General features: G+C 32.5%; 1 protein-coding gene across 2 annotated transcripts in view; it reads left to right on the forward strand.

Moving 5' to 3' along the window:
- Positions 1 to 13807, forward strand: part of LOC125073738 (ichor) — a 44443-nt gene extending 30636 nt beyond the window's left edge. Inside the window, exons 1-2 of one of the 2 annotated variants that reach the window (XM_047684756.1) lie at positions 5271 to 5359; positions 12331 to 13807. In XM_047684756.1, coding sequence (XP_047540712.1) covers positions 5340 to 5359; positions 12331 to 13807 — 1497 coding nt within the window. In that variant the 5' untranslated portion in view covers positions 5271 to 5339. Of the gene's footprint in view, positions 1 to 5270; positions 5360 to 12330 lie in introns of those variants that run through there. The other variant, XM_047684764.1, reaches the window with a different exon arrangement.
- The last annotated feature ends 5911 nt before the right edge of the window (positions 13808 to 19718 follow it).

The following is a 19718-nucleotide window of genomic DNA, read 5'->3' on the forward strand; positions in this document are numbered from 1 at the left end:
ATTTACGGTAACTTTTCAAAATTAGGACCTCGTAAATGCAATTTAAATTGTCTTCATGTCTTATTTAATTAAGTTAATTTATTTACTATTAAAACACTGCACTCGATTATTGATAGTAAAATGAAAAACCACAACCTTAAATCTGTGCATACGAAGTTTTCCATCACGTTTGTTTCTTTAGAACTACAAATTTAGAGTTACTGTGTTTTTCATTCTTTATCGTCATCCATACATAAATTGTTTTTTATGCAAGCCATCATCAATAGGTACTATTCGATATAAATGCGAAAAATAGTTATACCAACACATAAAATACAAAAAAGGTGAGATACCTTTTTTTACTAATAAGTACATGTTAATAAATGTATTTAATATCTAGTTGACGAAATAATTAAAGCATACTGTAATAAATTTTTAGACGGTAGAAAAAAGGTTTATATCTATTAATAGGTGGTGGTCAGTGCAAGCCCATGTGAGTAGGTACCACCCACTCACCTTATATTACCCACACAAGGAGTATAAAATCTTAGTTCCTAAGGTTGCTGCAAGGATGGTATATTTTTCTCATTATAATGTCAATATGGCAGTAATGATCACTTATCATCAGGTGACCTATTGGCAGGCCTGCCTATCTTTATTAAATAAATAAATAAAAAACCCGCGGGAGGTGCTAAGCAACAAATAAAGTGAAACTCATTCCTACAAAAAGAGCAAAACTGTTTACTCAAAACTGCTTAGAAAAGCGAGCGAAAAGAAAATCGTATTAGCGACCGAGTGCGATATATAAAAGTTGTCAACTCACAAAACTGGGCTTAAACATACAACGTTGGTCAAATTTGAACCTTAATACCCCGATATAAGGATGTTGTATTGCAATTTCTATTTACTAAGTGAGAGTGTATGATACACTTACGTTTAATGACAACGTGTGTTCGTTTATTATCAATATAACGTCAAATTTAATAAAAGTACGTATAAGTAAAAGTTTACTTCTAATTGTACTTAAAGACGAGCTGTGTGTAGTACGCGACTCACTTCACTGGGACACAGGCAGTGCGTAAATACCTCAATAGTCCTTATATATTTCGGAATAAATAGTCCAAGTCTAAGTCAAGAGAATTCAATAACAATATATTTTGAATTATGGTCACCTCTGTATAATAAGTATATACCTCTCTTGTATGAATATCGCCAATTGGAATTTTATACATTACATCAATTATACTTAAACTGTTTTTGATGATAATTATAATTCTAAGGAATTTTCCAGTACGTAATCCAAATTATTTTCGTAAACAATTCTTAGAATTAAAAATTGCTTTAAAAATTATAATTGTACTTTTCAAAATTTCCATAATGAAAACATTTGGCATTTTATTTTAAGGTACAAAACTCTCGAGGCGGGAGCAATGCCGGAAAATAATATAAGGTCAGAACTCTATTATTATATATGTATATTATATTCTATATGATAACACTCAGACGTGTCACCTCACACTTATATTATTTATTCATTTGTTTCTGTTATTAAACATAGACTACAAATAAGTGGAATGAATAGAAACTTTATATAATCACTCATTGGGTACCGCTTCATCAGCTATCTCCAGTAATAGGTGAGCCAGTATAATAGCCAGAAGAGACATGTCATCTCAGAACCCGTTCTTGGCGGTAGATTGATAGGATTGTTGATAAGTGATTTATATTTCTTAGGGTTTATGGACGAAGGTTACTCAAAATCAAAGCCCAAGTCCACTCTTTACCCCAGTCACATCCCGCTAAAGAACAATACTTAGTACCGTTTCCATTTGAAAAATGAGTAAGCCAGCGTAATAACAGGTACAAGATACATAACGTCTTATCTTAGTTCCAGTGGTTGGCGGTACATTGACGGTGTAAGGAATGTTTATTATTTCAGACGCCAATTTATTTAGAGGACAGTGACTGCTACCATCGACGCTCGTTTTATTACATTTGTTGATACAAAATAAATATCTTACATCTTTACATGAACAATGATATAATAATAAAATACATATCTAGTATTTAATCATTAGAAAACCATAGACCTGTAGTTTTTTAAAGTCAATCATAGTGTCATACGTGCATATGCTTACAAAATATTCCATATTAAATCAAGATCGTGGGGGCCAATAAACCATCCTTTTATTTATTAATACGATCTAATAATCACTTCCAACCAACTGCAATGCTTAAGTGGAAATTATTACGCGTCTAATATCAATAGTTCATCATAATATTTAAAAGCGCGTTACCTTTTTGACGGTAAAACCTCTATGTTATCTCATTTCTCATTCCTCGGAGGATTCCCAAGGTCAAGCCAGGGGTCGACAACCCGTCCCGTTAGTTCCCGGGCTATCCCGTAAAAAAGGACAATGACCGCTCACGGAGCCGCTTTTTTGAGCATTGTGCATTTGGTAATGATTTTTTTGTGGGAATACTTTATTATTTTTAGACGTCGGTTTTTTAATATTGTAATTGATTTTGAAACATTTCCACTTGGTATTATTATGTGAATTTTATAACACATAAGCAATACATATAAATACACGATAAACATTTTATTATTAACTTAAAAATACATAAATAATATATAACAAGATATTATGCTATTTTTATTATGCACGTTTAACACAAGTTCGTACTATGATACATAACAAATGGCTTACTATGAAGTATTTGTTTATTAAGAGTTATAGAGCTTGCAATAGATTACAACAGAACAGCGCTGCTGATCTATTGCTTAATAAAATGCAATGTTTCCAAAAGAAACAGAAACTAATATAACTTAACGCATGATATATTCGTCTTTGACATATTTAATTGTTTTACTATCATTTACAAACGTTCCGGTAACAATAAATAATGTTTATTTTATGTAAATGAGGTCCCAAGGACGTTGTGTGAGAATGTGTCGAGCTTATTTGCATTTTGATGCACGTTCATGCATGCAGGGGTTACAATTAGAGAGCGAAGCGTCATGCTAAAAACTATAGCGTATGAATTTTAAAATATTAAATTTCATTGAGAACAAATTTTAAGAGTAATGTCTTCTGCATAAGTTCTATGTCACTGAAAAATACTCTACACGTATTCATTTTAAAGGGTTATTAAAGATACGTTAAAAAGACACCTATTTGTGATTAACGGTATGTTTTGTAGTCCTGCATCGGTTATAAAGCCTTACGAGATTTATATTTAATTTAGTTCTTTAATACACTCGATACGATTTCATTAAGTTTACCATCCATTTTTAACGTCGAATTAAATATGATTATTAATATAACGGTAAGCTTGATGCAGTGCCTACTTGTCACATAGTATTTGTGACAAGTAGGTACTGCAACATTATGTCTGTAGGATTTGTTCGATCAGTGCAGTCTTATAAATATGCTTAGTCTTTAAATTTTGTTATTATGGATGGAAATATTAAGCTGTTGAATTCATATTTATTTATTCAATGTATAAGCTTTAAACTTAGTGATAGTCACAGTAATAAACTACCATTTGTACCCGGAGAGAAACCAAAGATAGAATCTTAGCGGGTTTTTATCAAGTATTATAATTAAGTATCTTCAATATTAGAAAGAGAGCCGAACAAAATCATTAGTAAGTCATTTATAAATAAATGACACTAGAAACTCTTTGGAGTATCTAAAATCATTTTTATTTACGTTATATAAAGTTCCCTTGAACTTATAATAAAATAATATACAATTTTATTTCAATACAATGAAAAATACGCGATAAGTACATTATATTTTAATTTATATACACGTGTTAAAATATTGCAAATGCGAGTCAAGAATCATTTATTGTGTATTATAAAATAACGTTTGAATGAAACATTACATTTAGTTTTCGAAACTCACTCCAGATCTTACGTACTTATGACTGCGCGATCACGTCTCCCCAAACCCGTTGATAACGGTAAAGCGATTGTCTGCTTTGAACAATTACAAGGATCACAGAAGCCGAGACCTTTTGTTCTTCAATTACTTCAGGCGGCTTTATGCAAATTATCTTTAAGAGTTATAAAAGTGATGTTTTCTGTATTAAAACGCCGACTCCTTTGTCACGTATAATTTTTAGGTAGTCTGAGATAAACATGTAAATAGTTTACTGTTATATAAATGAAACAAAACAGTTTTGTTTGTATTGAAATATTTATTTTAGTGTACGATAAACGTGACTTGAAATTATTTATTGACAATATATGTATATGGAGTTATTTGTATTTATTAAATGATTTCTTTGAAGTAATTTAATTTAATTATTAATTTTAAATGAAGGACCAAACCTAACTAACTATAATTCATATATAATAGCAAGCCAGATAATTTAAATTAGATAGATGCCTTCCATATTTTGAAAATTGATGAGCAGATTTTTAAAAATAACTCGCAAATAAATTTCATATTTTGCAATAAAGATAATATCCTATATATTGTCCAAAATTATAAGCTGTACTACAAGCCGAGTTCATGAATAATCCCTCCATTAAATTTCACGTGATGCGTGTACAAAATAAACTTTAAAGGTTATTTTAAAAACTGTGTTTGCAACGGTCGTGTCTCACTTAGTGAATAATCGAATATTATTTTATTAAACGTATATAATATCGATGCTTAGTGTCTGTGGGATTCTTCGAACTATTAGGAATCCAGTTTTGGGTTATATTCCATTAAATAAAGTATAGCAATAGCTTTTACATGTCCTGATCCCCACTTCGGACCTTATCCTTTTGAGAAGGTTTTTGGCTTATTTAATCACGCCGCAGGTTCTAATGCAATCACAATATATATTTAATTATTTACATCATTTTTGTTCTCCGCCGATTACTAGTTCAATTATAACAGTTTGAATCCGCAATCATCGGCTAAAATTCAAGTGTTTCAGCCACTGAACCAATTTGTCAAAAATCATTTTAAAATTGTAAAACTTACGGTAATAACTGAACCTAAATTATATATACTGCAATAAACCCTATATATTATTTTAGGCCCATAACGGTACCAGTAGTTATGCCGACTTTATTAGGCAATTAGGATCATAGATACCGCCTTTTTGTCGTGGACTGTTTTTGCAAACTATATCAACCTTACAGCTTTCACCATTAAGGTGAAATTCCTTTGATTTATTTTGATTTTTTACAGTTTCGGTTCGAAATGTATTGTTTTGTTTTTAGAATTAGTTTTCGGGTAATGTTAAATGATAGATCTTCCATTTAGTGTCAAGTTACTGTGCGGTCACGTTGTGCGCGCGTGGAAAGATGGAATTTTGTTTGTCATTTTGTGCTCTTATATTTTGATTTTGTGATGAATTGGATTGGGACGAGGTACTGTATTTTTTAATTTTATTTAACCGAAGTTATGCTTTTTATAATATTTCATATGTTTTTCGGTGTAAATAACTTCAATAATAATAATTGATTTCACGGTTATACGCACACAGGCAGATAGACAAACTATATTAATTACTCCGTGTTTGGCTGTTACCGCTAACTTGTGTATGTGCAACTTTTGTTTTTTCAAACATAAAATAAAAATTTTGCTTTTTTTTTTGTATTTATCAGCGAATCATTTATAGGTATATTATATTTATAGTATATTTGGTTGACTATAAAATTAAAACAGCTTTGTGGATGCCAAATAAATTTGATGTTGACCGATCTCAGTCAGATACTCAATGGATACTAGCTCACTCCGCACTTATTAAAGTGCACATATATGTGCGCAAACACAAGTGCACTCTCGATTCACTTTCAATGTTTCACGTGCTTCGGCGCGAGAGTGTAAACACTACCAGGCTCTAAATTTCTGCTTCAAATGCCAGTGACATTTAACTATAAGTCTATAACTGTAACAATAAAAAAAACATATATATTTTTATATTTTTGAATACTCGTGACGTTTTGATGTTCCATTACAAGCTAGGTATTTACTGTATAAACATTATAATTATAAAAAAACTTGTTCTAACTTTAAATCAACAGTTATACAAATATTAAGATGTTTAAATAAAATATTTAATTAACATCGATGTTATCATATTTTCTGTTATCCGTTACGTTAAAGTATTTTGAATTATTTCTATAAGATTTAAAAATTGTAAATAATTAATACATTGAAGAAAGTCTTGAAATATGTGTGTGCTGGATGTGCAAGTGATATTCTTTATGATTAAAGCTGTTAATTATTAATCCTATAAATATCATTTGATAATAATACAATTATTTTAAAATAATATTTTATTTCATATCTCCTTTAATATATTTATATATTATTGTTTGCTATATTTTTAATCAATCGGCTTTTTGTCGGATTAAATTGCAATATTTTACACATATTAGCGTCAAAATAGTTATATTTAAATAAAAATTCGTTACAATAAATTTATTTCATTTATGTATGTAAAGGTAATTTTTAGCCTGTAATTATTCATAAAAGTCAGCATACGCCTGATAGCTTGTATAATTCTATCTGAAATTAAGCCCTTGATACTTGCCGACGGACGTAGGATTCTTATCAAAATCAAAACAAGTAGTACGAATTAAACACAAATAAATCGTGAGAAATAGTAGACCGGAAATATGATGAATGATTATTTTAGTTAATAAATAATAATATAAGTTAGTACTGATATTATAAATTTCTCTTACATAAACTATAACAAGAAGCCGATGTTCTATTAACACTGCGTTGTGTTATTCGCTAACGGATTTAAATATTTTCATTCATCTGTTCTCCTTTAAGAAACCGCTAAATCAATTTGAATATCTTTATTTAATTATATACGTCATCAAGTAACTGAAAAAGTGAGAATAAATATTTATATCTTATGTCTTGTGTTTGTCTGTATGTTTGTCTGTACTCATCGACAAGGCTTCAAGACACGTGACCCAATGACCAATATGCCAGCGCCAACCCCACCAACGAATTCTTAAAAAATCCTATCACGAATTTAATTTTTGGGCCAACCCACACTCGCGCCCGCATCGAAAATTTGTCGCCTGACGAGCGAGATAGCAAATAAAACGTACGCGACGCAAACGAGAGTGAAAGAGAGGGGTGAACGGAACAGGGCCAGCTAACGGTACCCACACGGAAGTGTGTCAGTGGCGTAAAGTTAGCTCCTAAACCGTAGGTCGTAAGTGCCTCTATTAATTTTCAATCTTGGATGTAAGCAGTAAGATTGAAAGTCGCTTGAGTGCGATCAAGTTTTCGATTTTCACGGCGCTGATTCACTACAATGGCGGCTGATGTCTACAGAACTAAGCTAACCTACCTCAAGGCTAGGGAGATGTTACAGATTGGACTACGTACTTAAGATATACATTACCGTTTAACTTTTAATAACTAACCTAATGATGTATTTATCAAATCATTTGACAGCAATTGATTAAAACGTTTCTCAATGTAGCGACATTGATATCTTTGTTTCAATTTTAAATTAAAATCTATCCTATAAGATTTACGAAAATATTTTAAATGAAGTTACCATAAGTTGTACCTACTGTACAAAATATACCTGAATGTACTGCTAAGAAATTACGAGACATTTTCAGCTTTATTGCTTATATACACCAATATATTGATATTGTAGTATCAATAACAGCTTAATAATTGTTTTAAAACAATTTAATTAAACCGTAAATGTAAAATTTAGTACCAAGATGCGACATTTCCAGATTTACCAATAAAAGAGTTCAACGAGAGCTTAAGACATAATTCGAAGTATTTTAAACGGTTGCACGGTTATGACACAAAAATAAAAATATTATTACTCTTTTGAAATCAAATAAGGAACTCGCATCATTTCGTAAAATCTACTTATTCGGTCATGTGTCATAGGTTAACAGCTGTCTTCGCAGTATATATTTTTTTGTATTCATTAAAAAACTGATAGATGCGAACAAATAACATTAAACATATAAACATATAAATATGATTAACAAGTCAGCTTGAGCTATGCAGGTGATATATATATATTTTTTAACATAAAAAAAAAACGTGCAAAAATACGTGTATACTTACTTATATAGTGATTAATTAGATTATATATTAATTGAATATATCTCTAATGAGCCACTTATATTTAAAATTATAATATTAATGTTTGAAGTAACGTTTGCTTTCTGTAAATCGAACAGACTTGTTATAGGAGTTCGTCGACATACGCAAATATAAAGTATTTTGGTCCTTATCTTAGACCTATCTTGAAGAGCAGATCAATTTTGAACAATGAGATTTTTTGTATGTAAAGTAAATTTATACTGCAAGTATTTTAAATGGGATATTTACCATGGTTATAAATGTTTATGTGGTGGTCGATATTTCGACATTATCTACGAATGTCTTGTTCACGAGACTGTTAAGAAAAATCCCGTTTATACTTGTTTGGTACTAAAATATACTGACAATAAAAATAAAAAAAAATTGTTACATTTTCAACCATCATACTACGTCACTGATAGAATCTCGACCCCTTTTATAAAATAGAGCAACTTCTCTGTATGTACATTATAATTACATTTCATTTCTCATTCGATATTCGAATTAGACGTCAGTTTAAATGGAATCTCACTCGGTGAGCAGTGAGTTGCACAATATTTGACTTAATCATTTAAGAGCTGAGCTAATATATCGATTTATTGTCATCGATAGGTTGCGTATTTTTCACAATTATGTGCATTTTTACAAGAATAACCTAAATTCGCTTCCGCTGTCAATTCATTGTAATCAAATTCACCGGTAAATCTTTAATAATAGTTTCGGCGCGCGGCTTCGCCCACGTTAGAAGGCATGGGATTTTGCAGGTGTAACCAATGCGTTATTCCAGGTTATAATCTATTTCTGTAACAGATTTCATGAAACGCATCCATACAATTTCACGTTTATAATATTAGTAAAACATTATATTCGACTCTGAGTAGCCTGCTTAAAGATCAATTCTTTGAAATCGTCGTATTCTCACTAGAGAAGTATTGGCTTTCTATTTACATTTTAAATCAATTTTTCTTGAGTTCCAACAAGACCAACGAGAAAGTAATCTCGTTAAACTTAGTGAAAAACTTCGTATTAAAGTTAATTCTGTTCATGCGTTTAACGCAAGTATTTACAAATCGGATACATACATTATGCTCTCTGTGACTGCTGTTGTCAGTTAAAAAAACTAGGTTAAGTGATCTAGTCTTTTAGTCTAGGTGTGCTGTCGCCTAGCGCCTAGCACTTTCACTAGCGAGGCCCATCAGAGCGGATAATGTGATCAAGACTTTCCCGCGAATTCGGATCATCATTGATTACTATAGACGTCGGATGAAATACGCGTTTTACCCGATCGTATCAAGACGAGCAATAACCGTCGCAGTTTCGCACGCGAACATTTAAAAATATAACGGATGGGTTGATTTAATGAAATTGATGATTTTCGCGCGATAAATTTGTACGTTTTACACGAGTTATGTATGTGTTATCTCAAAATCGTAAATCTCTATGTTTATTTGTGTGTTTGTAAGAATGATTTCAATGGAATGGATATGAACTTTGGATTGTGATTTGAACTGTAATATTTAATAATCGAATAAACTCAGCGCTTCGTTTTAAGTTTACGAAAAACTTGTTAAGATTTGAATTTGTTAAATATCTCTTACTTGAGTCTTTATATCAAACTTGTCAATTTCTCGTCATAAATACCTAGTCAATAAATTTAAATTTATGTTTACGTATTTATTCAGTAAGTCAATCCAATCATTTATAACACTTATTAATAAAATAATTGATACTTAAATAATTTATTGAATTGATTTTGAAATAAGTTTTATTCTTTTATATCCGTTACGATTTCAAAATAATGCATTTGTTTATTAAATCGAACGGTAGCTGAAACGCACATTGTCTTTATCGGCGATCGTATCTATTTTATCGTGTATAAAAATTTCAAAAGCTTCGTATTTTAATTAACTAGACTCAGTAATTGTATTTCATTTTCAAACCTGAATCTCCGGACTAATGTGATACTTAATTCTATCATAAGTTGAACAGTACACGAGAAGAGGCATATATTAGTAATTCTCTCGACAAAAGTATTGTAAATGCATATAAAAATGTGCAAACTATTTTAATTTCAGAAAATGTATCGATAAATTGTAAATAGTTTACAATATATCAAGGCGAAGGCTCGAAATATAATGAAATATATTCTAGGCTTTTATTACATTAGAGAGATCATTCGAAACGATTCATACATATAACTAAATTATAATTATTATTAAAAATTAAATGTTCACGAATTTTTCTCGAAATTAAACACATTTTCACTGCGGTCACGTTTGGAACGCAATCGATTCCATTTGAATTTTTTTCCAATTACGCCACTCGCTACGGGCCAACGACCCGCGCAATCGCCTTTATGAACTGAACGATTTACGAAAAACACCCCAAGGCCGATTCGGAAGCCGAGACAAATCTTTATTATAAGCGAACTTATTTTTTACACAGATTGCAAATTATTGCGTGCCGCCATTTATATTGCGACAGTGTGCGTGTTACAACTACACATAATAAACTGGACTAGGCAACGTCGATTACAATGAAAGGTTTACGTTTATTTGACAATAGAGTTTTTATATCCAAAATGAACCATGATTACTTGAAATGATTCTATACACTTTTAAGATTAATTATTTAATATCATAATGTATATATAATATTAGCGAAAAAATATTGCTCGCTATATTATGTAATGATAAGCGCATTGTGTACGTATAAGTATAAGTATAAAACGTACAATGCCTAACGTCAGAGTTATTAATAGTTTTGAAAGATTGGGTAATCTAAATAAAAAAAAAAAGCCAACTCTAAATGTCGGTATAAACTAACTATACACTATAATCTATGCTACATGTTTAAAAAGATTACATTGGTTTAATCAAATCAAAAAATAAAAAATATATATATATAAGTATACAGGCAGACAGACAAATGGCCGCCCGATGATAGGTCTACCGACCACAGACATTGACGCTGTAAGAAATATAGTATTCATTCCTTCCATCGTCAATATGACATCCACGTTGTGACCTAAAATGTTATGTCCCTTATGTATGTAGTTACTCTGACAAACTCACCCTGAAAACTAGAACACAACACACTTAAGCCTTTCTTGATAATGGTATTGCTATTTGGCGGTAGAAAATCTGAATCTAACCTAACCAGACGGGCCTGCACGAAGTAACAAGTTCATATAAAAATTCCATCATCTCTTAATTGAAAGGTTTTAATTGGTCTTTAATTGGAAATAAATACATTTAGCTTATTCCATCATAATGCACCAACCAGACCTTCCGGATACAAATGTGGCGGATTTTCATGAAAGTTTCCTAATTTAGGAGTTGTTTTAGATTTATTGTGTTGTGATTAAGATTCACGTTTGAACACTGGCCTTTATCGGGTTTTTCTGTAAAATAATAATCTCAAATAAAAATCATAAGTACAAATATTTATAAAGAAATACCCAAATCAAACATTTTGTTACTTGATTATATCTCACTAAATTATTAACGTATTTCAAACACTGAAATTTGCGTATTAATATAATCTATTTTCGTTACTGTTTAGCTGTTACAAAGAACACGGTCAGCTAACTCGAATAACTCGGTTAATTGTGCATGCTTAGATATACTCGTAAAGTGGATCGCTGACTGCATCGCGCATACGGCTATCCGTCTGCTCATCGCCAGCAATCTGCTTAATTAACTATACAAATAATATTAATTTAATAACATTAAATACTCGGACGACTGGGCTTCAGTTCTGCTCTCGACTCATAAAGCAAAATCTAATTGTACCGTTTGAAACGCAGGTAGTTTATTAGAAATATTAATCCAGATTAAATAAGTAGTACGAATTCCATGCGAATGAAGCGATACCTCATACACAACTAGAGCTACAAACGAATATATCTCTTTATATTCTGAGACTGTTGAGCTTGAGCGTGCTCGGCGATTATCTATTGATCGGTATCGTTTCATCTGTAATTCCAATCCGCTTGACAATGATTATGATTGACAAAATATGAATTACAAAATGACTATTTTGCAAGGAAATAACGTAAATCAGTCTCTTAGTATGCGAATGAAATAAAACTAGTAAGCAGTCACTATCGTAGCAACACCGATAGCTAGTGAAGCGGAGCGGCGCGCGCGCCGGCAAAATGGAAACGATTATTTAGCGCCAATATCTTGATTTCGTATTCGACTAACCTACATATAAATTACAACATTAATAATATACGTGTTTTCCTTTACAGACAGCGCGGCAGGGTGGCGGCGTCCAAGTATGGCGGTGGCGGGGTGTCTCTTGGCTCTGGCGTCGCGGTGAGGCGCGGCATGAAGTGTACGGGCGTGGCGGGTGGCGGGCCCGGCGGCGACGAGCTACTGCTGGGCGCCTGTTGGCTCGACCCGAAGCTGGACAACTCTTCTCCGCCCTGCCACGAGCTTCTTGATTCACTTCTCGCTCCCCCTCCGCTAGCAGAGCTTAAGCCTCTCCCTCCCTTCACTGGGTACACCGGTCATCTATCCATCAACGGCATCTCAGGCCACCACTTCCATGCCATCGCACAACGTCTTCCAGAGGAGAATAACAACTACCCCACGCAAAGCGGTTACGGTGCAGACCACGATGTCGTTTCATCCTCGACATGCGCAGCTGAATCTGAGCCTCCAGATTTAGAAGACGTAAAACCGTTCCCTCTTGATGTGCCCGATACAAAACCCTTCCCTGAATCATCCGTGCCGAGCGTCGCCGATTCTTGTGCGAAGTCTTGTTCACCGCCCACAAAAATATTCGACGATAACACCAAACAGGATATGTACGACATAAGCTCTATAGAAGATATTGCGGCGATCATCGGATCTGCGATCGCCGATACGACGGTTCCGTCACAACCGGAGGACCCAGAGAGAAATGATTCTAGAGACAGCTGGATGGATATCGACGCATGGATAGCTGGCGCTTACAGTCAACATGGAGATAAAATAGTACCGCAAGATTTGTCCGAGTTCGGCCTACCAGGTTCGCCACCACCATCGCAATCCAGTCACCAGTCTAGTTTAGATTATCCATGCAAATCTAGCCAAGATTTTACTAAAACCCAGGAGTTTATTCAAAAGAACTTGGGACAAGCGGGTTCAACGCTACAGTCACTTTTATCACATAGCTACATGCCGTTGCTCCAAAATAGATTACAAAACGGCCCCCCTGTTAAACAAGAAGCACCTAGCTCGACTAGTTATGGTATGGACGTGATATCGACATCATCACCTCCCGGCAACGCCGTGTCGACTACTGATGGAGTCGGTGGTCTTCTCAACGGTCGTTACGCACCCCATTACGCTCTCGGTCTAAAACCAGATGGCCTTTGCAGTCCAGATAGACTATTAGGCTATCCCCACGCCCACACGACGACGGTTACTCCATCAAATAAGAGCAAGCGAAGTCGAGCGAAGGCAAAACAAGCGAGTAACGGAGGCAGTCTTCACGGAAGTTCACTAGCATTTGCATCTGCTACATCGGCCGAGTTGAGTGGGCTACTTGGCAAAGAGAAACCAGTTCATCGCTGCGGAATCTGTAATAGGGGGTTCCTGAACAAATCCAATATTAAGGTCCATCTTCGTACGCACACGGGAGAAAAACCATTCAGATGCGACGTGTGCGCGAAAGCCTTTCGTCAAAAAGCGCATCTGATAAAGCACCAACAAATTCACAAGCGAATCGGGCGGGACTAGGAGACAGGCGGCTCCTACATCGCTAGCTCAAAATGAAGCATTTCTATAGCTCGTAGTTGTGTGCGTGAGTGTTGTGTGGACGGACATATCTGTGTGTAGGTGCCTCTCTAGAATCTCATGTTAGGTTATTTGTATATGATTTCTATTATATCGGCATCAATGTCTTTTAACTTAGTTAAGAACGATGTTCACGTATTATAACCCTGTAGATTAACACTCCTCCTAAGGACAAGTGCAATGTTAACTAGTTTTAAGTTCTTCAAATTTATTTTGATGTAGATAATATTGTTTATAATATCGTTACGTAGCGAAGGTTTATTTGACGACGTGTAATCGTTCATTTCAGTAGTAGTAAGTCTTCGACGGGCGATTTCTTTCGCTCGTTCGTTTATTGTACGTTTATAAATCATTATCTCGCACATGACAGATAATAGTCGATTTTCCACGGAACGTAAGCACAGTAATGTGTACTTGCGACTCGCGACTTTCCCCATTATTAATAATTGTCTTCGTTTGTGTGAATACTTACTCCGATTACCTATTTATAGTCAAACTAATGATTAGCTTTATAATATATAATTTTAGGTACTTCGTATATCTTTGAAGAGACAAAGCAATTGAGGCTATATTAACAGCGATACTTATATTACCTACATTTTAATGTTATGATATTTTTATTGCATTCTTTTGTTTAACTTTACTAACGCGAAAACCCCAAATCTTATTTTAACACGTCACAAACATAACGTTATTAATTAATAGCTAACACGTATTATTACTCGGAAGAAGTAACGCAATGCTTAAGCGGATAGGTCAGTACGTCATTATAATTGTACGAAGGTACAAAACCAAATAAAAAACTCTTTTTAGTCGTTGTTTGTCTTTCTGTGAAACCGGTTTCATAGTAATGATTAACAATAAAGTATCTTAAGGATAAGTCTAAAAGACAAAATTAAGAGCGAAGGCTAAGTTACAATAACGGCAATTCAAATCCCATATAATTGAAAATTATTTAAAAAAAAAATAAACATCGGCTTCTTCCAATTTATTATATTAACATAATTTCATTTTCCTAACTAATCGTAATTGCATGCTGAATTCTAATAATTCATTATATTTAACAAACCAAAATGACACATCATCTATTAAAATTCCGACAAAATCCCGAAATCGTGAAAAAACGCCAAGAATCCTTCGCGGTGCGCAGGCGCACGCGAGCGGAACTCGACGCGTCCGGGAAGCGGATGGAGAAAAACTCAACCCGATGTTCTAATAACAGCGATCCGTTGTTGCGTAATATTTACTATGAAGGGCTCATGTAATATGAATTACTGAATAACGTAATATTCTATCTAGGCGTCAACAAATTTCTCGCGACATTCACAGATGGCGCTGAACAATTCTCGTTCAGTTTTCCTTTTATTTAGTAACGTCTTTAATTACTAGCTTTGATTTATACACTAGTTACATTTTAGTGTACATCAAAGAAATTTCTAAGGATATTTTCAGACGTATAAATAAATGTATTCTTAAATAACGGAATAAGAATTTTTATATTATTTTATTTATGCCGGTTCAATAAAGATAAAAAATAGAATTATTAAGTATATATATAATCCTTAAGAATGAAAATCAAAAGAATATCGACACTAATAAATCAAAGGCTTCCATAATACGTTATATACTTGACAAATATCCATGACATGCAAGGTTTATATATTTATAACCTTTCAAACATTCCATCATACACATTTCATACGTATAATTAATTATTTTAAACATTGCGAGCGTCTGCAAATGAAGCTTAGGGCGAGCCTTAAGGCCCTGAATAGGCGATTGAGCCGTGCTACTCACTGTGGGCTAAACGCGCGGTTGTGAAACGCTTATAAAAATACAGTGCGTAAATAATACAGTGAGAAGGTGATCTATAAATTTAAAATAATTGTTTAAATTTTTAAAATTAATTTGATTTATTTCAATTAATTATCATTAGATTTTCGTGTTTCACACGCAGCGTTTCCTACAGCGTTTGTAGACTTAATAAAGTACCTTTTTTAGAATTAAGCGATATAGTTTCTAAGTATTTATTTGTAACTATAATTTTTGTAATTTTATTGTAAATCCTTCTGTCCATTCTAGCGTATCTAAGAAAATCGGTGTACTATCAAATAAGTAACGTGTGCCTTCATACCGTTTCGATAACATTTACTGCAATCTATTTAAATTATACAATATTACTTAAGACATTTATTTGATAGTGGATTGATTAACTTTAACGATAATCGCGTATTTCATAAGGAAAAATGTTATATTTTCGAGAGGTTTTTTTCATTATAAGTAAATTGTAAATTAATGTAAAATAAATGGAGATTTTTTTGTTAATGATAAACTGTCTGTCATTTCACCAAACCTTAGAACACTTTTACAATCAATGTCTAATGAGCTCGTATCAAATATCTCACTAAAAGTCTAAGAAGTGTGTCACACGAGACATCAGATCAAACAAAGGTGCGAACGACGAAGAGAAAGATTCACGGTTCACACAGTCGGCGATTCCCGGGCGTCTCGGAAGAAAGTCGGATGTGAAAATAGCCATAATGTACACACAACGAATTGCCTTTTCGCGACAGGTGCAGGGCACACAGAGAAAACGAGCGCACACAAGCTCATATATAAACGAGACCTTGCACGCACGCGTAGATAGAGATAGAAAAAAAATTACAAATCATTTTTTTTAGACATTGAATTGAACATGTGACTTACTTACCAACACTAAAAAAATATAATCGTTTTCCGATATTGTTTCCTATTTACTAAATAAAAAAATTTAATGAGAGACATAGCTTTTTTACGTTCAATGATTATGAAAACTTAGACACAGTATTGCTTAATAGTAACTTAATGATTTTCAGGCGCAATTGACTCAGTACTTCTAATCGATTTATATAATTTAATTATAAAGATATATAATTAAATTAATTGTTCTAGCTATATTTTTTTCTATTAGTTTAAAAATTTCCATTCTAATTATACAATTAAGGCTATCAAGGATTTTAAGTTATGTAAGTTTTCTAGTATTGCTTTCTTCTTGATTAATTTCAACAAACGCAGGAACTATAACAAAGCATAAGTTTATTGCATCTGTGGTGAGTATTTGCACTCGTACTTGCTGTTTCATAACTATATTCCGATGGCCAATGAGATGACCGGAGATCAACAAGACCAACTGGTTACATCCGATGCACAGCACAACACAACACTACTAAATTCCTGACTCCAGGCTGTGAGCCAATATGGTCTATTTGATGGTTGTAAAACTCAAACCTGAACTAGACAATATAATACTGAAATCAATGAGGTAGTAATTAACATTCTTAGTTTGATATAAATTTAACAAAAATGAGTTTTAATTTGATAAGATTCGTTTTCCAATTGAAAAGAATATAATTACTTAATAAATATAATATAATTACTCTTTTAACGTCACCATTTATATAAAACTTGAATATCGTAACGGTATTAATTGTTGAAGAGTTAATAAATGTGAAAGTGAATCTGTTTGGGTGTCCTAGTTTTTCGTCTCAATTTCAATTTGACGGACGAATAGATCGATACTTAAAGTATAGTTTTCTTAACTCTAAATTAATAGTAAAAATAGACAATCATATATACTTAAATAACTTTTGATTAACGACTATCAAATATACATCAATGTAATTTTATAAGTAAAAATAAATATAAAAGATCTGACAAATCATCGTTTAACTGTTTATGCTGACGCTACCTGCCGGCGAGATTCTTTCTCCAACCCACTTACTGTGATTTCACCGAGCGACGCATGCGCGGAGTAAGCACGTATGCTACGAACTTACACCTTTTCATAACACCATGTTTATTAAGACTCGTACTTTTTCGGTATAACTATAAAATAATTATTAATTATTGAGTTCATTATTTATGGTAAGGGAAAATGATAATTATATTAAAATTAATAACTGGATATCAAAAATTAAAAAATAAAACTATTTTTAAAAATAATTTAAATACGTATCATAATCGTAATAATCAAATAGTGAGGGCTATCAAACAACAAAAATCTAACACGTTTTAATTTTAATATAAAATATAATTTTTCATTATTTTTTTTCTATTTACTAATCCAATTTGATAGAACACTTAGAGTAGTCGAGTGCTAATTGAGAAATGTTAAATAGAAAAAAGGCTTAATATCGTTGGTGTATAACGGCTTTTATTTCATTTAGTATAAATATTAAAAATTGTTTATCACAGTTGTATTAAAAATGAGAGAACTCGTTAGTTGTTTTTGTTACTCAATCGAGTTCGATCTCGTCGTCACTAATGAAATTACTATGGAAGTCACGTTAGGAGAACGATAGGAGCATATTGTGTCACGTGTTCAATTTTTGATGTCGTAGATTGGCCAATGGATAACCTGATAGTAATCAGCGCGAATAGACGCCTTAAAAAATATTATCCAATCCCATATCGCCAATGCGTCGACCTTGGGAACAAATATACATTAGCTTACTTACCCTTCAAATCTGAACAGAAAAATATTAAGTATGGCTGTTTAACGTTTGAATATATAATGTAAGGATGGAGCCCAGACGGGCTCGCACAAAGCCCTACCACCAAGTAGATTTTTACGGAAACAATTTGAAATGTTTAATAATCCAATAAAAATTGTATAATTATAGTATAATGACTCTATTTTTGGTCTATTGGTTTAGAGGTCTGGGCTCAGTAAGAATCTTCTGAGTAGATACCACCAACTCATCAGATATTCTATCGCCAAAAAACAGTACTCAGTATTGCTGTGTTCCGGTTTGAAGGGTGGGTGAGCGAGTGGAACTAGGAACATAATATCTTAGTTCCCAAGATTGGTGGCGCATTGCTGATGTAAGGAATGGTTAATATTTCTTACAGCGCCATTATCTATGGACGGTGGTGCTCACTTCTGTTAATTTACCTAAAATAAGTTTAAAAAAAATTACTAGGGCTTAAAAGAACTATAACGGGTCAGTGGCGTTGTTATATGAAAAGGTCAATTTTAAATAAAGAAGTAATCGATAGGTTTCGTTAAATATATTTAGTAATTAATGACTTATTCTATTATAACCTTTAGAAAGGCAACTTTCTTTTACAATTATTTGATAAAAAAAAATTACATACGACTACCTTTCCAGAATTTCATAATATAATTTTGAGCGCAAACTTATTGTTAGTGTTTCATGTTCGAATGCAATAAATTGAATATTAAAATATGCAACCGTGAAACAATTGGTATATAACTAATAATTATTATTATTCTTAAATAAATGCATTTTTTAAAACTTAAAAAGATCAAATTTCCGACGTTCGGCGCACGCGATGCGGACAGGGACCAGCTGAAGTGACTTATTTGGTAAATACAATAATACCACTTTAATATATTATAATACAAGATAAGAAAAACAAGCCTTATTTTTGTTCATATATTTTAAGGACGATACTAAAACATAATAAAAAAATACCAAAATATTTGTAGTGTTTTTTTCGCCATGTTGAGTTCAAAATGTTTTATTTTTTAAACAATTTTAAACTATAGAAATAATTAATGTAAAATTTCTTAATTGCACGCAATATACACAAAATTTTAATAAATAAACACACATAAATTTATTCGTACTTAATCATAAGAAAATATAAGTCAGGTATATGAAAAGTACGTATGCAGTGCTCAAAACATATACTCGTTAATATACATACAATGCTTAAATAAATATATTTTATTTTGTGTAATTATTTTTGTAAAAAATCCCACAAACGAGAGAAATTTAATCTCAAACTAACTGTGTGAGTGTATTCATGTTGATAAACTATCATAACCATATAGTTTTATCACTACTGG

The sequence above is a fragment of the Vanessa atalanta genome, chromosome 2, assembly GCF_905147765.1.
Source record: "Vanessa atalanta chromosome 2, ilVanAtal1.2, whole genome shotgun sequence".
In the NCBI taxonomy this organism is placed as follows: domain Eukaryota; kingdom Metazoa; phylum Arthropoda; class Insecta; order Lepidoptera; family Nymphalidae; genus Vanessa; species Vanessa atalanta.